Raw genomic sequence first — 26,760 nt, 5'->3', positions numbered from 1 at the left:
AACGGGTCTTTGGATCAAACCACAATATTTTTAAGGCATGTTAGAAAAACTTCCACATATCTGGTTGCTAGTCTGATCAGGGCATAAAATAAACAGCGACACGAGGTCACGGGCTTTTCTCTGTAGCCACTATTATTTCGTGTGCCAACAAATGCAGTCTTCCGGTTTGTAAGCTCTGTATTAACATCTCAACAGACACACTCATTCACGCCGAGTTCTATTCATACCAGGCGACACACCGACAGCAGGAGCGCACGAGGCCTCCCCAGTTCTGGGTGGCTTCGATGCCTCGTCACTAAATGTGTAGGGAACACTGATCAGGTGGCCCAGTCTGTCGTTAGGAACATCTTTGCAGGGAAAGCCACCTTCAGTCTGACAAACACGTCTCACTAAAACCCCACTTGTTAGATAACCTCTTCCACCTCACATTTTGCCACACCTTTCCTTATTTTTCTTATTAAACTTATTTTTCTCATCTGCATAGCAATCCATTATGTAAGACTGTAGAATTTTTATAGATGTTTATACTATGTAATCTTAGTTGTCATAAATTGCTATTAAATGTGGCATTCTAAAAAACAGAATCATTCTGAGAAGTGAGAGGCTTCAAAATTCAACCAACTCACTAACAAATGTTTCTATTTCAGGAGGTAAGTCATACTTCCTGAACCTTTGATTTCTCTACATGTTGAGTCAAATCAACTTTTACACAATGAAATCTGTTTCAATCAAACTGGTTAGAAGTTTCTGTTCTAGAAACAAGGTGCTTCATAATTGGGCTTTTAAAAAAACCTACACAGAAGAATTCAAATATTCACAATTCAAAGACTTTTGACCACCAGGGCCTGGTTTTACCCACATACCTGTTTTCTCACCTCTGAGAAGTTACTATCCACCTTTAAGCTTAACACCAGTTTACTAAACACTTGGGGTGGGGGGAGTGGCTACCAGTGATTTCAGTGATGTATAACAAACAATTAAATAATTTAGAACGAAAAGATGCTTTTGATACACTATATTCTGCAACACGGATTCTCAGTATAGGCAATTACTTCGGACTTGTGCCAAGTTCTTAGGAACAATACACACGTGCACACACAAACACACACTATTCTCTCAGTTACACACGTGAGACCAGAGGCTACTTGCACAAGAGTGTGAAACCAACAGCGTGTGGGGCAGCACGTAGACCACAGGCTCAGTGACACTGCAGTTCTGAAGGCCAAGTTTATCTCCAGAGAATCAGCTCAAGGTACGCTCTTTAGCATTTGGAACTCTGACGTTAGTTAAAAACCCTTCTACACTTGACTGTCAAAGTTGTGCATAGGTTCCTCCCGGGCCGTCAGTCATGCGAATGACAAATACTTTGCGGCTATGGAAACCAGAGATTTCAGAGCTTGAGCACCTTTTCAAACAAAATATTCTCTAGCTTTATTTGTCACTTCAGTAATCAGGGCAAAATTGGTACAGGAAAATCTTTATGTACTTCCCCAGGAAAATTAAAGATAAAAGTTTTTTTTGTCCCTTACTTTCCACTCTGTAATTTATGGTCTACTTTTAAGCCCAACTGATTTCACATGGTTATTCAATCTTTTTAAATGCCTGCAATGAAGCTCTGCTACAGCAAATTTGATTCTGAAAGCAGGTTAACCAAGAATCACACCACAACCATAGCCCTTAAAGGCAAGAAGGAATTTGCTGCTTTAACAAACGGAAAAACGCAAGGTATTTGTACCGTCCTGTGAGGTCTCTGCACACGGGACATGTGGACGCAACATGGCTTCATTTTCCTTACGTGATGGTGCCAGTGAACCTAAGACGGGAACGCTTCTTGTTAGTAAGGCTGGGCAGTCTCTTTGCCTCACAGTTGCTTCCTTCTCCTTCAGTAACGTACTGATGACCGCACCCGCTTGGTTAACAGAGGGTGGGCTTGGGGTTTGAACTCGGATCGACCCCTAGCGAGGGCCTCCGTTTTCTGTGGCAAAGCAGGTAATTGTACACATTCTAAAGCCAGATTGTGTTTGTATACAGCGTTTTGACTTTTGCTCTACAGAGGATGGATGCGGGAGTCAGTTCTGTGTCACAAAGCAGGAGAACATCTACACTCAGGCATCAACTTGGAGAAAGAGAAACGTGCCAGCTGGGCAGAGTCTCCCCCATACCGCGCTCGGCAGAGCCGCTACGTCTCACTCGACGGAATGCAGCGGTCAGCAGCACTCGCTCGATTCCTGAAACTCAGTACTCTCGTAGGAAAATATTTCTCCTTTACTTATTTCTTTAAAGAAGATAAAATATTTTAATTGTAGTGGTCGTAGGAATTCTCCTGGTTCGCTCTCATGATTATTTTTGATGTACACGAGAGTCGCTTCGGTCAGCTCGGCGACACGGCCATCAGAACCTTCAAAGGCGACGGCCCTGTGGATCCGTGGGCTGCGCCTGGGAGTTGCAGGTGCGTCTAGGAGACCGAGGACAATGGTGAAAACTGTAGCTACGGAGCCCAAGTGTTACTCAGGGATGTCAGCGGACCATCACCGCTGAATTCTGGGTGAGGACTGCGATTTCTCTGCAGATTCATGCCGCACAGCCCGCCCACTCCGCAGCCGAGTAGACGCGGTTTGTGTCGCCTGTGACGTGGGGCAGATCCCGTCCTGAAGAGCCTTTTTTGAATGCTATTGGATGTTGCATGCAGAACAGCATGGGTCATCTTTGTCAGGCTGTGCAGCATAGTTCATTTGCCTCACGATTTCTGCAAAGAGTTCGTCCACCATTGTTTTACTCTTAGCGGAAGTCTCCATAAAGGGGCAGCCCCACTCCTCGGCAAGGGCTCTGCCTTCGTTGGATGACACCTCTCTCTCACTCTCCAGGTCCACTTTGTTCCCAACCAAGATGACTGGCACCTTCTCATACCTACGAGAGAACAAACAAGACACACATACGTTCTGGAAGTTAGTACGAGGTTCAATACGAAAAGGTACTTCCTCCTTTCCCCTGGACTCTACCACAGATGCTCTCTGTGGCTGCATGAAAAGTCATTTGCCCCGCTGGCGTGATGTCTACCCGAGGGCACTTAGCAGCTGCTCCCATGGTGGATCACAAGTAAGTTTTCCAAAGTGATGTTTTTAATGAACGCATTATGCCTCCTTTAAGGCACGCTCTCCCTCCCCGGGGCATGCCCACACCTTTCTCCCCTCTCGGGTGAGCATCCGAGTCCCCACGAGACTTGCAACCAGGGGAGCAGCGGGCAGTGACAGCTCATCCTGGGCTGAACCCCTGAACCTGTCTCCAAGGCCCCTCGTGTCCGACTTTTCAGGGAGTCAAAGCGGCCCGCCCCACTCCTGTTGCTTCCTCTGCCCTGGGCCCTTCCTTGTTTCATGTAATCGATTGTGTCCCCCTTGGTCTCTGGGTGGACAAATGGTGATGACAGTGAAGCTGCATTGCAGACCCTGTACGTCAGCCGCTTTGTACACAGGCCCCCTTGGCCTGCGGCACAGAGAAGCTTTGCCTGGAGCCAACCTGCCAGGCATGTCAGGACGATGCCAGCTCCTACTCTGTTCTACTTGCAAAGATACAACTGCATTTCATTCTTCTCATGAGAATATATATGAGCATGATTATGTCCTGTATTAATAAATAAAACTAGTTCTTTGATGCAGCTCTGCTCCATGCACTGAATGAAACATCAGAAACACTGGCTGGAGTGTCCCTTAGCTGTCAATGTTGATGGCTCTCGGCGAGGCAGCTTTGAAAATACAAATAGTTAAGAGTTTGATGTGTTTATCCATCAACCTTACGTTTTCCCTATTTCTTGTAACTGTCCTGATATTTGTGTATCTATTATGTATGTGTGCATGTGTCTTTTACTTGGTTGTGTGCCTAGACTTGGCGGGTCATCAAATAACTTGATAATTTAAAAAAATATATGCTGATATCCAGGTCCCACTCCAGCTGCTGAGGCTGAATTTGTGGGATCAGGACCCAAGACAAAAAATATATTATCGACACCCAGAAGCACTAAAGACTACCTGTGAAGCTCGGCAGGGTTTCAGAATCACCGGCCTAACCTACTAGTTTGTGACCCCCACCCGATGGGCAGGTACCTGGCTCCTGGTTTTATACTGTGGCAAGCCCAGGGTCGATTCCTTCTTCCCTTCCTTTATCCGCCCATGAGAAGCTGTAGACAGACCCCAGTACCGCCCGGGTCTTTAACTTCCGTTTGAGGGTGCTGTAGCGTGACATTACAAGGCCATCCTTCGCATGCATTTTATCTTCCTGTCTTACTTTTTCACAAGCAGCTCGAAATACAATTGTCTTTAAATTCAGAAATGAGAATCAGAAAGATTTTATAGGTCCCCTTGTCCAACCCTCCACCCGATGTTAAAAATCTCACACCTACCCGGAGTCTCAAGGCAAGATGTCCAAACACTTGGTGTGTCTATCGCTTCCATGGCGACCTTCCCAAACGGTTGTTTGAGCATCTTTAGTGATGCAGCACTCGCATCTCAGGCTGCGCACTTGTCCCTTCTGCCAGTTCTGTTAAACGCTGGCGTTAACGAGTTTACCCCCACCTAACGAACGAGCCGGAATCTACCATCGTGCCCTTTCTTCCAGGTGCTAGTGCTTTTAGCCTTTAGAATACAGAAATCTTTTCTTTTCTCCCTTCTCAAATTGAATAAGTAATACTTAATAATTAAAAAAAAGTCTCTGGGAACAAGTAAATAGGTAGAGATGAAAATAAAAAATCCCTCTCACCTCCATCAGAATAATTACTATAACTACTTTGGTGTATAACCCTTCAGACTATTTTATATACCTATCTATGTAAACACAGACATTTTTATAAAAAGTATCATACCTACTTCATTCACTAGTCTCAACTTTCATTTACTATCATGGAGCTTTCCACTTCAGTATATGATATACACTGTGTTACTGGGTAAGTGGTGTTCCATTTCACAGACTCTAGGCTACAGCTGTACCATGATTTAATTACTCTTCCCCATTAATGCATATAAACGGTTGCCATCTCCTAGTTTTTTTCATTGACATAAATAACAATCTGACAAATTACACCTAGACGTGTAATTTCTGTCTCAAAGGCATGCATAGTATGTGTGTGTGAGTGTGTGTGTGTCTGACACACCCTTCGAACCGGACAAATCTCACTTCGAGGTCAGTCCGTCAGATTGCTGTGCACGCACAGTCTCAATGGACACCCAGAAATGCACACTAAATCCACCAGGGCTTCAGATGCCTGTTTCCCCGCCCTTGGGACTGATGTTCTTGACTGTTCAGTGAAGTGCGATGGCAGCTCTGCGGAAAAGGCCGTCTGTGGCTGGGAGCCGAGGGCTCCTACCGTCGCATGCCAGCACGAGACATCGACACTTCCTGCAAGGAAAACATGAGCTAAATAAGGCTGCCCTCTTCCTCTAAGCTGACTAGTTTGGAAGCGACTAAATATTTTATCTTAAAAGGCATTTCTGGTAATTTAGCTTGAATAATGAAAGGAAATCACAATCTTTTGCTCTGACTTTCTCTTGGTTTCAGAAAACATATTGAAGAAGAACAGAGAGAAATTGTAAATGTAATGTAAAAATTAAGGAGAGTAATGATACTAAAAAAAATTCAAAGCTATCAGGGATATTCCATTCCAATGTAAATAAAAGTAATCTGCTTTCACAGAAATTAAGGATTGACCTTTGATGGGAAGAATGAATTCCTAACAGCACGACTGTGAGGGGCCAATGGATGCTGCCTGCAACTCAGGTGTTTAAACACTGTTTTAAACGGCCACCGGGGGCGCTCGCCTTGGCAGTGCACACACGGGAACTGGGACCATACAGAGAAGACCAGCGAGGGCCCTGGGCAAGGACAATGCGCAAATTCGTGAGGCGTTCCCTATTTTTAAGACTATCAGATGACTTCACAGAAATGTGCAGGCCAGAAGGACAGGCACAAAATATTCAAAGTGATGAAAAGCAAGGACCTAAAACCAAGATTGCTCTACCCAGCAAAGCTGTCCTTTAGACTGGAAGGACAGATAAAGAGCTTCCCAGACAAGAAAAAGCTGGAGTTCATCATCACCACCAAACCAGTATTACAAGAAATGTTAAAGGGTAAAAAGATAAATATCATGAATAATAAAATGGCAATAACTACATGTCCATCAATAATCACTTTAAATGAAAATGGGTTACGTGTGCCAATCAAAAAAAGCACGGTGGCTGAAGAGACAAACAAACAAGAAGACCCTTACCTGTGCTGTGGGTAAGAGACCACCGCAGACCACAAGGCACTCACAGAACAAAAGGGATGGAAAAAGGCATTTCGTGCAAATGGAAACAAGCAAACAAACCAACAAAATCTGGGGTAGCAACACTTCTACCAGACTGAACAGACACTAAAACCACGGCTATAACAAGAGACAAAGAAGGACCCAACAATTCCGCTTCTGGGTCCTGATCTGAAGAAACCCAAAATGCTAAAGAGAAAGACACGTACACCCGTATGTCCCCTGCAGCGTTATCTGCAAGAGCCAAGATGTGGAAGCAGCCTAAGTGTCCATCAGCAGGTGAGGGGAAAAGAAGTGGTGCGTGTACACAGTAGAACGTGCTTTCAGCCGCAGAAGGGAATGAAATCTTGCCCTCTGTGACAGTAGGGATGGAGCTAGAGGGATCTAGAGGGCACTGTGCTGGCCGAGCTAAGTCAGACAGAGAAGTCAGCCAGACGATTTTACTAAAATGTAGAATAAAAATAAATAAATAAATGAACAAGCAGGACAGAAACACACTTAAAATACAGAGAACATCTTGATAGTTGCCAGATTGGGGGGGGTTGTTAGAGGGCAGGGGGAAAAGGCGAAGGGATTAAGTACAAACTGGTAGTGACAGAATAGTTGTGGGGATGTAAAGAACAACACAGGAAATATAAACAATAATATTCTAGTAACTAATATGGTATCAGATGGGTACTAGATTTATTGAGGTGATCACTTTGTAAATTATAGAAATGTCTAGTCGCATGGTGGTACACCTGAAACTAATATAATGTTGTGTGTCAACTATAATTTAAAAATAAAAATTATTAAAAAAAAAAAGACTAGGAAGCAAACCCACCGATTTCCCCTCTGGACATCATCCATTACCTCTCTGACTTCCAAGCACTTCTTCAGACCTGGGCAAAGCTGTCTTTTACTTTCCCACAAACCTGAGGTGGACCCAAGAGTTTGAACATTCAGTGAAGCAAAGTACTAGGAAGACCCAGTGAAGATTAAAAAGAAATATTAATCCCAAAAGAAAGGAAATGGGAAAAGACTTTTTGAAACTGTGACCTAAAGTAATACATTTTATATCATAACCAGTACACAGATAAAAATATTCATAAACTAATTTACCTTTATAATGTACAAGTTACTGATATACTTTAACTTTTTTATTGTACTCTATTCTGCTCCTTTCCATATTTTTCCATTAAAAAAAAAAGTCACTGGTCACAACCCACTGAACTGACTTCGTGGCTCAATCATGGGTCAAGACCTGCCCTTTGAAAAACATGAGACACAGACACCTGAACTGCACTGTGCTCCTTCCACAGTGTGTCCAGTGCAAACCGCAGTGGACTCCGGTGCCAGGGAAGCACCCCAGGCCAAGTGTCTGGCTCCCCTGCCATGCCATCCGCCCCTTCCTCCTGGCCACATGGCAGCTCAACCGGAAACTACATTTCCCAGTTTTCCTCCCAGTGAGGTGGGACCATGGGACTAAGTTCTACCAATAAAATCTGAGTGGAAATTATTGTGGGATTCTGCGCTACTTTGTTAAAAGAAAATTCCTTGCCCTAGACGTCTGCCCTTTGCCCTTCTTTTCTAGAACCTGGAGTAAGTCACAACAACCTGACTTTGACCACGCAGAGGAGGACTGTGACCTAGAGCAGGTCACAATAGCCAAGGGACAGATGGGGACAACACCTGTCCATATCAATACGTTTCATGGGAACACACACACACCCACCACTGAGGGAGAAGACATTTGCAAAATAAATACCTGATAAAGGTTTTTTATCCAAAATATACAAAATCTTAAAACTCAACCATAAGAAAACTTAACGTTAACTAGGCCAAAAACTTTACAAACACTTCACCAAGAAAGATACAAAGATGGCAAATAAGCATGTGAAAAGATGCTCCACACCCTACGTCATCAGGGAAACACAGATGAAAACGAGACAGCACCTCACACCGATGAGACTGGCTGGTGTCCAGGACGCTGAGAGTACCCTCCCTCATGGGGAGGTGGAGCAACAGGGACTCTTACCCACTGCTGGAGGGAATGCAAAATGTCACAGCCCCTTGAAACAGTTGGAAGGGTTTTTACAGAATTACACATACTCTTCCCACACAGTCCAGCAACCCTTGGTATTTACCCAAAAGAGAGAAAGCCTGCCCCTAGATGTTTACAGCAGCTTTACTCATAATTGCTCAAGGACGAGAGGACTTCTATCCAGAATGCAGAGAGAATTCATACAAAACATAAAAAGACCATACAACTTTTTAATGGACAAAACACTTAAGTATTTCTTAAAGATACCCAAATAGTCAATAAACAGACATATGAAAAGGTGCTCAAAATCATTATGTACCACGGAAACAAAAACTAAAATCCCAATTAGATACCATTAGAATGGTATCAGATAGGCTAAAATTAAAAAGCCTGACAATCTCAAATGTGGGCTCGGATGTGACACACCTGGAACTCTTACTGGGGGAAGAGTAACCTCCTGGAACACTACTTGGGAAAGCTATTTGGCAGTATTTACTCATGTCGAACACGTGCGTTTTTGACCCAAGAATTCTGCGGCTAGGTATGCACTGAGAGAAACTGTATGTAGGCGTGTGAGCGACAGATATGCACCAGAATGTTCACAGTAGCATTATACATGACCGCCCCATCCAGAAACCACCCAAATGCCCGTCAGCAGAAGAATGAAATCGCAGAGCACTCATGCAAGGGGATACTGCACCTCGGTGAAGAATGAACAACCGCCACAGAGGTGAATGTTGCAGAGCCAGGAGCTCGATAAAGCAAAGTTAACTGTGTCGGTGTTTGCACACAGAAATGTCAAGGATGGAACACGAGTGGCCTGCTGCGTTGCTTGAAATGTCTGTCCTACATCTTCATCTGGGATTTGGTTATGCTACTGGTATGCACCTCAAAAAAAAAAAACTGAAACAAAAAATCAATAAGTAGGATAATTATTTAAAAGATTTCCTCATTAAAATAGGGACAGTAAAATAACCTTTGAGACAAACTGAGTAAACATGCATATTGATTATGGGGTTGGAGTCACATAAAGTGCATGGTTAAGCTGATCAGTCAGTTTATCACTCAGCTATGCACTATTAATCAATTTTAAATTTCTGTCCAAGTGCTATGCTTTTAATTTAGACTCAAGACAGGCTAAAGACTAAAAGTACAGTAAATGCTAATACTAAAGTATATGTTATTGGAAATAAAAGCAGTAACAGTTCTGAACATTTTCTTCACTATCATATCTATAAATTGTATCCATTTGACCACAATCTGTTTGAGGCACATCAAGATATGCAGTACTTCAAATATCCGCATTAAAAAGAAAAAACATAATGATGAGCACATTTAATCTGGCTTTTTAAATTAGAAATGGAGATTATCCAGCCAAGTAATGTATTATTGACGTATTATTCGTGAGGAACTGTTTGTAACTAGAAGCCTAAAACCTTGTCATTTAAGAACAAAGTGCAGAAACTGTCTAAATAAACCCATTGACTGTCTTATTTTTTTTTAAGCAAAATATCCAAGATGCCAGAATAGGTAGAGAAAAAAGTGTTGATCTATATTTGATACTTGGAATGTGTAGCCAAATTTCAATCTGTGTTTTAACGTACATTCAGTCACCAAATCAAAAATATGTCATATTCAAATCTGTCAACAAAGTATGATTCTTCTTACATAATTTAAATAGCAGGAAAAATTCAAGCCTGAACACATATGAAGAGCACACAGGTTTCAATCTGTCAAAGGAACAAGGGTGTTCAGACATAACTTCAGTGAGACTTGAAATCCGAAACCTGTGTATTGAGAAATAAGTCCACCTATTATACTTGAAAAGACTAAATTGAGTGGATTGTTCAAGAGCATAAAAGTTATTAGAATTATCTAAATTTATATCTGAAAAGCAATAAAAGATACATCTCAGCACAGCTTCATTTCAGAATTTTTAGCAAAAATGTTTATGAATAAAAATGCATATGTATTTGGTACACAAAGTGCAATTACAAATGCTTTTTAAAAGATATCTTTGAATGAAGATTTAAGGATACACCGAAGCTATGAAGAGCTAAGACTTTTTAGGGAACTTTTAAAATTATCAGTAGAAGGGCACTTATCCTGGGAAATGTTTCTATCTCAATAGTTAGATCTTAAAATATTTCTTATTTCCAAATCAGGAAGTATAAACAGCACTGAATAAAAGTTAAAAAACTTCACAAAAGAAAAATCTACCAGCTTTCTGAAAGCTCAGGTTATCGGACCCATAGTATTAGCATTTCTTCTCTCCAACAATAAACAGCTCAGGGGAGGAAGACATCAATTATATATGACATGTACCTGGTTGGTTCAACTGGCGTAAGATTGACTGGCGATGCCTATTAAAAAGGTTTTTTCATTTGAACCAGAAGTAACAGGTGACAGATGGAAAAAGCAAAACAAAACACACACACACAATAAAGGAGCTGGGAACTCACATTATTGGCAGGGTGGATGGCGCCTGGCAGCAGCCAATGGCAAATGAGGAGCTACAGACACTTTCCCAGGATTCGTCAACACTGAGGCAGAAGACACTAGAAACAGCTGTAAGACATCACAGTGGGAGCAATGGAGAATGGGTGGAAAGCAGACCATCCACAGCAGTCTCAGCTGCTACGGGGCTGGGCTGAGAAGCTGTGCCGACGGGTCTAGCACAGGAGTGGCTACGGGAGGCAGGCAGAGCGAGAATTCACCGGGTGTGAGAAAGTCTGTGCCTGTACTTTCATGCCCACTACACAACGCTGTTCACTTCCAAAATGACTCAGGCCTGAGCTATGCAATCGTGTCCTACCTGGCCCTCCCTCCCATGTCTCACCCTCTATTCTACCTTCCAGGTCACTTCACAACATTAACATACTGCTTCCCACAGTCCTGTCCCAATCTCCCTACTCCACTACCTCAGAAAAACACGTGGTGACTCCACAGCGGCTAAATAAAGTCCACGCCTGTGTTCACAGTCAAGGCCAACCACAACCGAGTCCCTGGTAATAGCAGGATGGAAAGGGGGAGGGAACTGGATTTGGTTTTAGAGATACCTAGGGACAAGCACCAGCTTTGTTTGATCCCTTGAATACGTAATGTGACCTTTCTGAGATTCCTTATTTGTGAAACAGAACTATTAAAGATACCTAGGTATTTTGCTAAGAAGGATCATGGGGATGACCTTACCAATAATAGGCAGCATCAGTAGAGGGTTTAGTCTGTGCCAGATACTGCAATTAGCGGTTCCAAGTATTATGGATACTGTAAACTACTACAGAAATGCTAATTACTCTTCTAAGGGCTCTCAAACCATCTGCTAGTAAGTACTTCTAGAATCTTAATTGTGGTGATCCATCTCTGAGAGTACAAGAGTTTTACTTAGTATCTTATCTCCTTGCTCTGGCCCCACTCCCTGGCAAGGACGGCCCAGTCTGACTATATTTAGCTGGAAGACCACTAACCCTTGTGGAAAAGATTTGAGAGAAACAAGTAGATGTGTATTCCCTCTAGTCAGAGGCTGGCCACTTACCATCTTATTTAAACAGAAATATCTTTCTTTATTCCATTCATCTTCTCACTCCAAACACTGCTAAGCCAAGTCACCTGACGTGAACCATGGCGCTGAAGCCCTAGTAAGACACTGGGGGGGTAATTAAAAAAAAAAAAAAAAGGAAAAAACCCCCAAACTCAATAAAACTAGGACTCCTAATATAAAGTCTTGTTTCTGCCTTTGGGCTACCTTTGAGCCAGCTGGGCCACCTCTGAAGTGACATCTGGGAGCTCAGGAAGGAAAGGGCCGCATGTGTTTTCTCTGCAGCTGCATCCCCAGGGCTGGAATCCATTCTTGACTCTTGCAGGCATACAAAACGGAGCGAGATAATGAAGTGATGATCTTCGGAGATGACGGTCTGTGCATGTAGCCCATATGAAAATGTCACGGAAACAATGCAAACACATCCATGGTCACCAGGCCAAAAAGCCGATTTGGATGCACAACTTTTTTTTTTTTTTTTTTAATTCTTTATCATGCCTTGCACTGGATACTGAAATGCTGAAACTGGTTGGCAGTATAAGTGTCTCCAGAGATTTGGGAGGAAATGGTCAAAATATAGAAGGTAATGAATGACCTGAAGGGACCTTTATCCATGAATTTGACAAACATTTACTGGGTGCTTTTTATGTACCAGGTGCTGGGTGTCAAAATAAAGCAGATTACCACCAAATATGTGGCAATTTTTTTTTGTTAACATAAACCAGGTACTATATGTCAGCTGCTTTTACAAAAAATATACACTGTGGGTAGAGAGAAGGGGGAGGAGGTGATGTAGAGATTAGTATACACATACGAAGGTCTGTCCAGAAAAAGTCCAGCCACTGTTAATATACCGAAAATGGTTTGTGTACCAATGATGTAACCTCGCAGCCAAGGAAAGTGGACTGGAATGCACATGAGTGAACAATGATGACTTCACTGTACTAGTCAGTGGGGGCAGTAGATGCTGTTGAGTGAGCATGTGTACTGTGTGGCCATTGCATTCAAAATAACAGAGTAGAGCAAAGAATCTACATCAGATTTTGTGTTAAACTTGGACATTCCTCCACGGAAACTATTCAGACGATTCAGAGGGCCGCAGCTACGGGCAACTGGTGATTGGCAGCTTTATCATGACATGTCCACTCATGTATCACGTCTCGTGCAGAGTTTTTTTGGTGAAACATCAAATCACCCAGGTGACTCAGCCCTTCTGTAGTCCAGATTTGGTGCCCTGCGACTTCTGGTTTTCTCCAAACTAAAATCAGCTTTGAAAGGGGAGAGCTTTCAGATAATCAATGAGATTCATGAAAATATGATGGGGCAGCTGAAGGCAATTGGGAGAACTGTGTGAGGTCTCAAGGTGCCTACTTGGAAGGGGACTGACCTGTCATTGTCCCATGTACAATGTGTCTTGTATTTTGTATCTTCTTTTATAAATGCCTCTATTTTGCATAGTGTATGGCCGGATACCTTCTGGACAGACCTTGTATACTTAGATTTTTCTCCTGAACTGAACTTCAATATGTAATAGTCTTAATAAAATGTGACCCTTGAAGTGCAGTTAGTTGTGTGTGGGCGGGAACAGTGCAAGCCACAGGACAGATAAACTGTGGGGGCAGATGGCAGGCGCTTGCATCAATTCGCCACCTTTTAAGAGTTAAGATACAGTCATTCATTCACTTATCACTTGCTTTCAATAAATATTTTTTAAAACATTTCATTTTTCCAGTAACTATTGCTGTGTAAAAAAACTACCCCACCCATTCCTCCCTGGGCAGTAGCTAATGCATTCTTTTCTCTCACTTTTCCATAAATCAGTTTACTTTTCTACTGCTTTCTAAAATAATTATTCTGCTCAAACCATCCTATCACTAAATACAAATAGAAAATAAGATTTCATTTCCAAGGAGGATCAAATTACTACATGTAACAATAAATACAGATGCTCCTTGATTTTCTCCCGATAAATCCATTGTCAATTGAAAATACTGTAAGTCAAAAATGCATTTAATACACCCAACCTACTGAACATCACAGCTTAGCCTAGGTGACCTCAAACACACTCAGAACACTGCCATTAGCCTGCAGGTGGGGAGAGTCACCAAACACAACGCGTACACTGTGAGCACCGGCTGTTTGCCCTCGCGACCGCATGGCCGATGGGCAACTGCAGCTCACTGCTGTGCCTGGCATGATGACAGAGAGGCCCACCATATATTTCTAGTCCGGAAAAAGATCAAAATTCAAAGTATGGCTTCTATGGAATGAGTATGGCTTCTGCGCCATCGTCCAGTCAAAAAGTCTTAAGTCAAACCACTGGAAGTCAGGGACTATCTGTACATATTGTGAGCGTGAGTCTCCTAGACAAATTTTTGAACTTTGATAATGATGTAGAAGGCATGAAAAAATCCTTAGAAAAGGTGGCCTGGTACAAGCGACTATCTTGGTGGAAAAAAATTTTGAAACTTAAGAAGTCAAATTATTTTAAAAAATGTATCTCGCCCTGACTGGTGTAGCCCAGCGGGTTGGACGCTGTCCTGAAAACCAGAAGGTCACTGGTTCACTTCGGCGTCAGGGCACACGTCTGGGGTGCAGGCCAGGCCCTCCGTTGGGGTGTGCCAGAGGCAGCCATCGATGTTTCTGTCTCTCTCTAAAAAATAAATAAAGTCTTAAACAATATGTATCTGTCTCTATTCTCTCTATATAATTACCACTGTGAACTGTGTACTTATTTACAGTACATTGTGGCAGATAGTTCTCTGGCACTTATTCTGCATGATGCCCAGTGCAACGTAGTGAAAACGAAGTGGCTTAAACAGCACTTCATGTTGACAGTGATGACTTTTATCTGAAGACAGACAAAACTTCTGGAACCAGTTTATTAAAAACTGTCAACACGTTACTATATGGATGTATCTATCCATACAGACTGTTAAAATTACATTCTCCCTGTGCAGTTTTGGGTATTTATAAAAAGGTCTATTATTCACTTTCTTAACAAGAAAAAAGTCATTTAGCAAGTATTTAAAATTATATGCCTGGTTGCTTTTTATAAAGTATTTTTTATATTTAAAATATATGTATTAAAAAATCATCACCATTTTCTGTGAGTCACAAAAACATACTGTCCCCATGTAAAGCCAGGCTCTGGGGGATGGGTCTGTGCCCTGAATTCTGTTCCAGCGCTTCAGACGCAGAGGAGAAAGCAAAGGGAGACGTGGAACTGAAATACCAAACCGGCTGTGCAGTTCATCTGTGTATGGTAAGGAGTCTAATTCCTAAGAAATCGCCAGGCAGCACACAATTTTATAAGGCCAGATAAATGCCTGGGTTTCATTCCTAGTTCTGTAAAGTGTGGTGAAACATTATAATTGATATTTTGGAGTTACTATGTAAAGAAACACTTTACATTCATTACCTCATTATTTATTACATTATACCCATATTACAGATGAAGAAATTGAGATGAAGATAATGTTAATGTGACTATAATTATATAACTAATATGTCCTGGAGCTCAGCTTTAGTGAGAGTAACACTTAAGTGTGTTCAGAGATGAGATTATATCAGTATGCACAATTAAATGAAATACTGTATTACAGCAATTATAATATTTATACTATTTGTTATGTTCATTGGAAACCTGAGGATGGATTAATTTAGAACAAAATTCTCCATCCAAAAATGGAGAAAAACACTCTAAGATTTCATTTATGGAGAGCTGTAAAGACACCTACTACAGAAAAAAATACTAATATGGACTGAATTATTAATATGATGTAGGATTTCCACACTTGAATTATTAATTTCTAAGGGGCTACTCCTAGGAAAGCATAATAAAACTCCTAAATGTTTTAAGTAAAGGTTTACAATGTTCCTCTTGGGTAATTTTACTAATTGATTTTAAGATATCTGTAAGTACAGTTATCTTCATGTATTTTTACTGTCTTACAGGGAGAGCCGAATCAATATTTTCCTGGACTGCTGCAGCAAACCTCTTAAAAAGACCAGTTTCCAAAACCTCCTCAGCAACCTGAGGCAGTAACGGAGATACTTGCCATCACATAGTAGTCTGAATGCTACTACAATAGCCCTTTCTGGGTCCCAAAGTTTTACAAGGCAGCAGCTACCCTTCCTCATCAGAATGCACAAAAGCAGAGGTATGTACTTAGATTTCTAATATGCACAACAGTAATAAACGCTTCCTCAAAAGACACACTTTATGTATCTCGTTTTTTCCAGCGACTAAGTGTTATCTTTCTCTGTAACAGAGGAAGCATATGCTAACTCATGTCGGGGAGCACTTCATGTTCACAGCATTCGTATAGCATTGTTGAGAACTGAAACAACAGCAAGATAGGGTAAGAGGTGTTTCGAAATACTAATGAGAACGTTCCATTTACTTTTCTTAGAGTTAACTGTTTTAGGATAACAGTTTTCAAATTGTGTGTGATGAGAATGATTTAGTGGCTCAAGGGGAGCATTTAAAAACAATGAAATAAAATGGAAAGTATAATGGTAATGGAAAAAATACAAGAGAGATTAAATCAAAAATAGAAAGTACACTACAAGCAACACAGGAAGTGTAACTACCATTACATGCAACTTTGGTTTCAGTTACGTGTATTTATGCCCGTGTGTGCACTGTGTCACAACGTAAAATGCGGTTCCTGCTGAGGGCCAAGGTTAGGAAAACGTGAATGTTTTCTGAGTGAATGCAAAGAAGCAGACAGAAATGTGTCATTTTACCAATGCTTTTTTACAAATAACAATTAAAAAGAAGTTATAAACACTGAAAGAAACTGAAGAAGACTCATAAATGGAAAGATATTATGTGCTTTTGGATTAGAAGAATTAATGTAGTTAAAATGCCCATACTACACAAAACAATCTATAGATTCAATGCAATCCCCATTAAAATTCCAATGGCATTTTCACAGAAATAGATCAATGTAAAATTTGTATGAAACTACAAAAGACAGTGAATAGCCAAAGTTATCTTGAGAAAAAAGAACAAAGCTGGACACATAATATGCTCTGATTTCAAACTATATTACAAAGCTAGAGTAATCAAAACAGTATGATATTGCAAGGCTATAATAATCAAAAAGTATGATATTGACATAAAAACAAATACACAGATCAATGGAAGAAAACAGAGAACATGGAAATAAGCCTATGAATATATAATCAACTTTTTTATGATAAAGGAGCCAAAAGATACAACGGGGAAAGAAGAGTCTCTTCAGTAAATGGTTCTGGGACAACTAGACAGCCACATGGAGAAAATGAAACTGGACCACTCTTACACCACGCATAAAGATCAACTCAAAGTGGGTTAAAGACCTGAATGCAAGACCTGAAACCATAAAACTCCTAAAAGAAGATATAGGGGTAAGCACCTTGACATCAGTCTTGCTTTTTTGGATTTTCCACCAAAGGCCAAGGCAACAAAAAGCAAAATTAAACAAGTGGAACTACATCAAACCCAAAAGCTTCTGTAAAGCAAAGGAAACCATCCACAAAATGAAAAGGCCACATATGGCATGGGAGACAACATTTACAAATCATGTATCTGTAAGGGGTTAATATCCAAAGAACATAAAAACATAAAACCCAGTAAGAACACAGACAGACAACTGGATTAAAAAAATGGGCAGGGAATCTGAATACACCTTTTTTCATAGAAGACATACAAATGGTCAACAGGTACTGTTGGGAAATGTAAATCAAAATAACAATGAGATTTCACCTCACATCTGTTAAAATGGCTATTATCAAAAAGACAAAGAATAACAAGTGTTGGCAAGAATGTAAAGAAAAGGGAATCCGTGGGCATTGTTTGTGGGAATGTAATTGTTGCAGCCACCATAGAAAATAGTATGGAGGTTCCTCAAAAATTAAAAAATAGAGCTACCACATGATCTAGCAATTGCCCTTCTGGGTATTTACCCAAAGAAAACAAAAGCACTGTCTCAAAAAGGTATCTTTACCCCCCAGGTTCAATACAGCATTATTTATAATAGCCAAGACATGGAAATAGCCTGAGCATCCACTTATCTATGAATAGATAAAGGAACAAGTAGTATATATACAACGGAATATTATTCACCCATAAAGAAATAAGAAAATGCTGCCACGTGTGACACCATGGATGGCTCTTGAGGGCAACATGCTACATGAAGTAAGTCAGCCGGAGAAGGACAAATACTGAATGACCTCCCTCGTGCGTGGAATGTGAAACAGAACAACACTGAACTTACAGATGGAGAGAAGAGATTGGTGGTTGCCAGAGGCCGGGCTGGGGGATGGGGTGGGAGGGAGAGTGCGGAAGAAGAGATGGCTGAATGTGGTACCAGCTTCCAGTTTTGAGATGAAGTGCTGGGGACGTAATATTCACCACTATATTATGGTGTATACGGTGACTATAGTTACTGAATGGCACATCTGAAAGGTGCTAAGACAGCAGACCATTAAAATTCTCATCACGCACAAAAAATTGTAACCATGTGTGATGATGGATGTTAACTAAACTTACTTTGGTAATCATTTCCCAATATATACACATATAAAATCATTATGTTTTATGAGAAACAACACTCGGAAATGTTTTAAGTAAAGGGTTACAATGTTACTCTTGGGTAATTTTACTAAGTGGAAAACCTAAAACTAATACAATGCTACATGCCAATTATATTTTAATACCAATAAATAAATTTCAAAAATGTACAAAAATGATAAGTCACTGTATTTCTCCTTAAAATATCAATTTTGGTATGTTTTCAAATCTTAAATGTATTGAACACAGCAAAACAAAAAACATTTAAAAACACTACAGAAAACAAAAAAATCACCTATCCCATTTTGCCATTGATTACATCAGCATTTTGACTCAAAAAGAATATGTAATGACAAGTGTACTTAATTAAAATGCTAAAGTCTACTTTAAGTAGCTTATTCTGATAGTTTTCAGCCATGTGTGATAAGCACATTTCCAACATTAAGTAGTTAAAATGCATCGAATTTCCAAAGACTTCTAATTGTTGCTTTGTTTCTGGACTTCCCAAACCATAACTTCAAAATATTCAGACACCCAGTAACCTTATTTTAACTCACATGCTTAAAAAAAATCTTACTTCATAGCAGTGACCCTGAATTTAAACTGAAATTTATTGAAAATCAGGGTTATAGGTGTATTAGAGTTTTCCCACAAGAAGCAAAATAGTTGTACTATTATATTAGGGCTGGTATTTTCAAAAAGGTTTCAATCTTTTAGAAGTCTAAAGTTAAATCCATTCAAATATTATGTTCAGTATATACCATGATAAAATCTTAGCAACTAGAAGTAAGCCATTTTTAAGTATAACTTTAAAATTTACCAATATATTTATATTTCACTTATACGTTTTACTAAAATGTAGATGTCTAAAATCATAGCATTATCATTATTGATATTACTCTACTAAAAGATTCAATTTGATTTGGTAAAGAATGAAGGAAAGTTTAAGAAACTTTCCCCATGAGGCTGAGAATAATTTTTCATACAACGAACCACAACTCTCAAAGTAACAAAGAAAAAAGAGCAACTACACATGGTGTATTTCTGCACACCATTAACATTTCGTGATCCATTTCCTACAGAAATATTACCTGTAATCTTTACTTTTACAACTAATCTGTGTCCATCAGCTTGATCTCGTTTGGAAGTCTACTCATACACACAAGTATTTTTCCAAAATTTAAAGAACTTACAATTCTTTTTATATAATAGGCCAGGAAAATATGAGTACATAAGAAGACACCAGGTTAAGGACAGAGGGAGAGAGACAGATAACAGGGCAAAGTTGACACAGAAGCAAAGGAAAGCCTGGAGTAGAGTCACACATCGCTCCCCAGAGACTTGGGTTCTGAAGACAATGGCTAAGAGAAAAATTGCAGAAAATAAAAATTATCCTAAAAAAAAATCTTTACATTAAGCATGGTACACATGGTTTTTATGTAAAGACCATAGCTTAGAAATGGGTATAAATGTATAATCTACGCATTTTAGCGGGCCATATATAGTTTCATAGAAGACAGCATATAATTTTCTCAAGTGACCTGATAAATTTTCCAGCTTTGCTGGCCCTTCCTTCTGCTGCATCCTCTAAAAACATTTTATCAGTTCCTCTATCTCCTCCTTAATGTTCACCAGTTAATTAATTATCCAACTTTTTCCTAAAGGAGAGCTGGAAAGTCAGTATTATCCGTTGCCTAGTGGCCTGAATATTTCTCACTCAGCGGTCAGTCACACCTCCTTTCACTCACTCAACTGTTCTTGTCAGAGGGGTTTTCATTGGCGGGGTAGTTGCCATCTTTTGCCTGTGTGCAATAGACCAGTTGGCTGAGCATTGAAACTACTTTTGTCCCCTTTCCCTTAAAAAAAATCATTGTAATGATCACTCTGATTATAGATGTTATTGATATAATTACCAAATCTTAAGGAGACAAGATTTGCAGATCACAGGCTGCTCGTTCTTTAAGGTTCATATTCAACTTGACCTCTCTTCCCTCACTGAACCACCTGGACGGAAGTACTCAAGAGGGTTAGAGCTGAGGGGGGCCCATGCAGGGGTGTCCAACCAGCGGCCCGCAGGCCGCACGCAGCCCAGGATGGCTGTGAACGCGGCCCAGCACAAAATCATAAATTTACTTGAAACATTACTCTGGGCTATAGAGAGTGACTCATGGATATGAGGCTCTGTACCTTGGAGGACCAGATTTTTTTTTAATCTTCACCCTAGGATATGCTTACTGATTTGAGAAAGGAAAGGCTGGAAGGGAGAGAAAAGCATCGAATGATCCGTTGCCTCCTGTACACACCCCAACCAGGGACCGATCCCCTAGCCACGGGTGTGCCCTGACTGGAAAGCTAACCCACAACCACCAACCAAGCCACCTGGCCAGGCTTGGATGCCCAGATTTTGATTACCACTGGGTTATCGGAGGTATTGCACTGGGGAAGGAGGTGTTTGTGGAGAAAGGAATGGGGGCAAGCTCCAGACGGTTCACTTAGTTAGGACAAACCTCATCTGATGGGTTCCTGGTTTCGGCTCACAGCACCCATCTGCAGTAGGTCAGGGTTCTGTGTAGCGATGGGCACTCGGCCTCTCTTTTTATATAGCTACTTTTTGCAAAGAGAAAAGGTGCAAACAATCGTTTCTGTTGTCTGAAAGCGATCACTCAAGTGATATAGAAATATTAGTAAAAAACAGTAACATTTACTTTGGGGAGTGCAAATCAACCACCCTTTTTCAACCTTTTCCCCAATCTTAAAACGCCTTCTAGCCTAGTGCAAAGTATGAAGTCTCCATATAGCTTACAACTCTCAGGTTCTATCCTTGGCTATATTCATGTCTAATTTCTATTTCTGGCTGCATCTACTCATTTCTCTCTCTCTATATTCTACCCAACAGATTTCACCTACTCTACAAATCTGAACCACACAGCTCATCCTGAGTCTTTAGATTCACACATAAACTGACGTTTCAGGCTTGACTCAAATATTCTGATTATTTATTAGGTGCATCTACCTGGAAGATTACCATCGCCAAAGCTTGAAGTAAACTCCCTCAGCTACTCCTCCATAATTCTATTCATTCGTTTTCAAAATGTCAAGGTTACTTTTGACCTTTCCATCTTCCTCTCCCATCCAGTTTAATGAATTCATTCTTAACGACACTATTTATATCCATTCTTTCCTTTCTGTTTCTACAGATACCATGCTAATTCAGAATCTTTATACTTCATACAGAAGTATACTAAATCTTGTGATACTAGATTATCACAATATTTCACAACTATTCCTCTTAACTGTGGTCTGCTGCCACTAAGCCATACATCATATCGCCACCATATTATTATTTCTATAACAATTAGGATCCTGGGCCTTGACTACTAAGATCAAGTCCAAAGTCTTCAACTTTCTATCATTTAAGTTTACGTTTTTAAGCCTTATCTCCTCTCACACTTCTGCATAAATTCCTAGTTTAGCTAATATGGTCTATTTAACAGCTAAGAAACATATTCTGTGCATTTCCCACCTCCTGACCTTGTGCTCCTGATTTTTTTTAAAATTTTTATTGTTATTCAATTACAGTTGTATGCTGTGCTCCTGATTTTTTAAGGTTCATATTGAACTTCGCTTCTTCCCCTGTTGCCCTAACTAGACAGAGGAACTCTCATAGAATGTCCGAGCTGAAGGAACACCATCTACTCCATCTGCTTTAAAGATTCATTTCCTTCACCTATAAAATGAAAATGTTTGGGAAAACTGAGGTTAAAGGACAATAAAATACTTCTCCTTCTGAACACTAGTTTTCTTTCAACATATTTTTCTTGATTGTTTCCTATGTACCAGTCGCTGGGCTAGCCTCTTGGGGTTCAAGTTCAATGGCCAACTGTACGTAAATCGTTACACAAGAATTCAGCTTTCATGAACGCTACAAGAGGGAAGTATGGGTTGCAACTGAAGTCTGAAGCCCCTCTGGTTGAGAGAAGGGCCAGGCAAGAAGCTGACCTAAAGTGAGAAAATGGGAAGGAGTTAATTCAATGGGGAGGAGGAAAGCTTCCCCGAGGAGGAAGTCTTTTAAGCGAGGGGAGTGAATTCTGCAGAAGGCAGAAGACTTCCACAGGTAGAAGGAAAGCTGAGAGATGGACACTTTGAAGAGACTAAAAGAAGGTCTGGGTGTCGGAATCTAAGGGATGAGGAGTGTTGCAAGAGGAGGTTGCAAAGGGCGGGGGGCGGGTCTGGACAAGAGCACACTCTGCCTGCCTGGGAAGGTCATGTTGAAGATTCCTGGGCTTTACTCTAAGAAGAACACACCTTGTTCCAACATACTTCAAGTGAGGACCATGGCTTACCCTGGTAGAAATGAGAAAAGCAATTATGAAATGGGAAAGAATTCTAGTTTTATTTCACTTGAGACATTTTCTGTATTCCTATCACTCTTCCTTGTGCGACCTCACCCAAAGTCAAGTTAAAAAAAAAGCATATCAATTTATAAATATAGTAATTTTCAGTCGGTCCACTTGGCTTTGACAAAAGGCTATGTGTATACGCATATGTCTATGCACCTGAAAATATTTAAGAGAGCATTGGCTTGTTTTATATTTTTTAAAAGCAAAACCCTCCATACAACAACAATTCAACAAAAAGCTCCATTTCACTGTTTGGTCATGCACTGGTGCCAGGGTTGAAGTTAAATGTTCATTCTCCTGCCCATAAGATCTTTTTAAAAAAAAAAATTGTTTATTGATTTTAGCCAGAGAGGAAGCGGGGGTGGGAAGAGAATGAACCACAACCTTGGTGTATTGGAACAACACTCTTAACCAAGTGAGCCACCCAGCCAGGGCCATCAGACTTCAGTAAGGAAAAATATTTGCAGAGACCATCAACAAATCTTTTTAAGGATTACTTTAACCCTAACTGCTTTTTAGCATCATCTTTACGTCTACACTACGTAATGAATTTCAAAATGCAATCACAAATTTATTTCCTATAGTATTACATTTATATTAAGAATGAAATTGAAAGAAAGTAGGGTGACAAAGTTATCATTAATAAAAGAAAAACTGGAATTTTAGAATTTCTTTGTCCAAGGTATTGTGTTGGGCACCTTAAAATGTATCTCATTTAATTCTAAGAAAGACTCTGAGGGTGTACGTTATACTCTGTTTCACAGATAAGGAAACTGAAGCTTAGCGATGCAAGCATTTTCCCCAAACACGTGCACCTTAGACCGGTGCTGTCCAGTATGGTGGCCGGCAGCCACATGGAGCGACTGACTGAGCACTTAAAGTATGGCTGGTCTGAAGTGGGACAGCCCGTGAGTGTAAGTTATACACTGGATTTTGAAAATCTAGTATGAAAAAGAAGGTAAAACACATCGGTAATTTTTTAATATTGCTTACATGTTGAATGATAATATTTCAGATACAGTGGGTTAAATAATTCGCAGTATTAAGTGAGAACGGAGAAGTAGAAAGCTACCAGATTTCTATTTTAGAACAGCAGCGGAGGCCATGGAAGTATCTCCATTTTATTCCAGTTTGAAACTTAACATAAGAAATGACATGCAAAATTTTAGTTTAGCTATTACAGTGTGCAGCCAATGAGTTAATGGGGGGATGGGCTGGTCTTGGGGAAAGGATTTCCCCTTTGATCTCATCCCTGGAGTTAAAAACCCACTGCTGGTAATGGGTTTCTGAGCACCCCTGAGTTCACAGGACTTGGTCCTTGCTCTTTCTCAATGAACAGACGCAAAATGACTCGTGATGGGACTTTGTCTACACCTACAACTATCTTTCTGTAAATGCCTTCCAATTTTGAGGAGAATTATGTGGGGAAAAATAAAGTGACATTAAAATTATCAGCAATTATTAACTAATTATAAGAATTAATGTGTAACTAAACAATAATTAGATTAGAAAATTTTGCTAAAACTTTGAACTAAGATAGTATTATACTTCTAATGCTTGAAATAAGGAAAAAACCACTAAGTTCATTTAGAGAAAACAAACATTTGAAGCTATCTAAACTACGCCATATTTCCAAAGTACATACTTTAGAAAAGAGTTTATATAATGAAAGAGCTTAGCTGCATTAACTTTAGATAATATACTTAAAAAAAAACAAAAAAAAATCGGTAATATACTTAAGTTACAGCTTTGAAGAAACTTGTTCCTAGCAATGCCTTTTTTTTTTTGTGAGGGGGGAGGGTAAGGCAGCTAGATTTTTTTAAAAGTTAATATTCTCTCAGCCTCCCTGAGCTGTTAAGACGTCCTCAAATAATTTGATAATCTGTCTTTAAAGTTTCGTCTCAACTGAAGAGATCAATTTTAAAAACGCCTTGGCCCCATTCAATCTTTCGAGATGAGCAAGGTCTCTTTCCCCTCGATCTGACATTTTTACTAGTACACTATATGTGTGAGCAGTTCTTGCTGTCAAATATTGCAAAGGTAGATTTCTTCTTGTTGTTCAGCTTGAAAATGTCTCCATTACACTTGCACAACTGCCCTCTTCCCATCACAAACCAACTCACCCTTCCACCCCCTGCCAAGTTTTAAACTTTGTTTCCTTTGGGGTTCTACACAAGCGCCACTAATAATATCCAAGAGACAAAGAGCTGTGCTCTGGGTTCACGGGATGCCAAATTTGAGTTGTGAAACAAAGCATCAAATTTGAGATTCAAGATGATGATAATGGTGATGCTGGCAAAATGAAAAAATATTATAAAGCGTGAGACCCCAGAGGCATCTCTCTAGACAGCTCCCCCTGCCCTCGGGGCACCCCAGTGCAGAGAGGAAGAGGGAGAGCTGGCCCCGGGACGGCGGCTGCCCAGCTGCACAGCGAAGCCCCCAGCCCGCGGCCCGAGCCCTCTCACCGCTTCACTCGGATGATCTGGTCCCGCATGGGCTTGATGTCCTGGAAGCTCTGCTGGTTGACGAGACTGTAGACGAGGATGAAGCCCTGGCCGTTCTTGATGTACAGGTCCCGCATGGACGCGAACTGCTCAGTGCCCGCGGTGTCCAGGATCTCCAGCACCGACGGCGACGAGTCCACCTCGATCTCCTTGCGGTAGAAGTCCTCGATGGTGGGGTCGTATTTTTCGATGAAGGTGCCGGTCACGAACTGCACGGTCAGGGCGGATTTGCCGACCCCGCCCGAGCCCAGCACCACCACTTTGTACTCGCGCATCGTCCCTCCGCGGCCGTCGCCGCCGCCACCGCCCGCGACATAGACCTACGCCCGCCGCGCTGCGTCCCCGGACCCTGCCCCGGCGGCCGATCCCGCCGCCTTATGCGGCCTCCCCCACTTCACAGCCGCTGCAGCCCCCCGGGCGCTGGCGGAGGGAGCAGCGGGCATGGGCCAAGCCAAGCGGCAATGCGGCCCCGCCGGTGCAGGCAGGCACTGAGAGCGAACAGTGAGTGGGAGCCGCCGGAGCCGCCCGAGCCGCGGGACCGCAGTGCTGCCCGCCCTGCCCCGCCCCTCGCGCCTCCACGCCCAGCTCCCCGCCCCGGCCCGCCGCCGCCGCCGCCGCCGCTAACCCCGGCGCCAGAGCGCGCGCCCGAGCCCTAGCTCCAGCCGCAGCGCTGCCGGGGGCGGGGCCGGCGGCCTGGGGCGGGGCCCCGGCGGCTCAGCCCCGCCCCTGCACTGCGTCGCCTAGGCGACCGGCAGCGCGCTCTCCCGGGAGGCTCTGCGCCGCCCGGTAGCCTCCGTCCGCGTTTAGATAAACAACCACCTTGGCCACCCAACAACACCCTCACTCGCACTCCAGAGCGAACTCCGGGGCCTGTGTAATGAGCATGCACAGTTCGTCCACCGGAGACAGGAACCGCGTCAACCTGAGAATCCCACGCTTAGAATCTGGCGGAGGCAAGCTGTTAGAGAGACCACAGCAGTCTGCAGCAATCACTGAGGAGGGAAGTGGAAAGAGACGGACAGGTCCAAAAAGGAGGCCTTGGCGTGAGGGTTTTTCCCGGCACCACCCATTTTGTCACCATTCCCGAGTTTTGACTTTATCTCGTATAAACAGAACGAGAAGCTTTGTTTAAGGGGCCGAACATAAACACAACAAAAGCCTTGTTTTAAGCATTAGGATACAGAGAAGTGACAGGTCACTGCAGCCCGCTGCCCGAGGCGAAGGCCAAAGACTGGCAGCCGGGCCCACTCCAGGGTCGTCGCCGGGAGTCCAGCCACCTTCCCCCCAGCCCCGCCCTTCTTCCGTGCTCGGCTGAAAGGGAGCTCTCCCCACGCCCTGTCAGCTACAGGCGCATGGAAAACCGGGAGAGCGGAGCCCCGAACGGCAGTAGAATGCCCAGGGACACCTCATAGCAACAAACCGCTGGGATAACTAGCAGGAAGCA

The 26,760-nt window shown here is 41.8% G+C and overlaps 1 protein-coding gene and 1 non-coding gene across 2 annotated transcripts; one reads left to right on the top strand and one right to left on the bottom strand.

Moving 5' to 3' along the window:
• Positions 1 to 481: 481 nt before the first annotated feature.
• On the bottom strand, positions 482 to 25,845 carry RAP2A (RAP2A, member of RAS oncogene family). Its single transcript, XM_024566981.4, has 2 exons — positions 25,278 to 25,845; positions 482 to 2,907 (listed from the first exon to the last, which is right to left on the bottom strand). Exons 1-2 carry the CDS (start codon positions 25,589 to 25,591, stop codon positions 2,670 to 2,672), a joined length of 552 nt encoding a protein of 183 aa, XP_024422749.1. The 5' UTR covers positions 25,592 to 25,845; the 3' UTR covers positions 482 to 2,669.
• On the top strand, positions 5,797 to 5,903 carry LOC112314046 (U6 spliceosomal RNA). Its single transcript, XR_002975756.1, has one exon. It is a non-coding gene; the product is annotated as a U6 spliceosomal RNA (small nuclear RNA).
• Positions 25,846 to 26,760: the final 915 nt, after the last annotated feature.

Source organism: Desmodus rotundus, chromosome 13, assembly GCF_022682495.2.
Source record: "Desmodus rotundus isolate HL8 chromosome 13, HLdesRot8A.1, whole genome shotgun sequence".
Lineage (NCBI taxonomy): Eukaryota > Metazoa > Chordata > Mammalia > Chiroptera > Phyllostomidae > Desmodus > Desmodus rotundus.
This window is presented reverse-complemented; position numbering and strand designations above follow the sequence as displayed.

What these genes read in the sequence shown, in the direction of transcription:
- RAP2A (XM_024566981.4), bottom strand. Translation starts at nt 25,591, where the DNA reads ATGCGCGAGTACAAAGTGGTGGTGCTGGGCTCGGGCGGGGTCGGCAAA. An exon ending in CAGATCATCCGAGTGAAGCG is followed by an intron (nt 2,908 to 25,277) that starts GTGAGAGGGCTC and finishes GTTCTCTCGTAG; the next exon opens with GTATGAGAAGGTGCCAGTCA.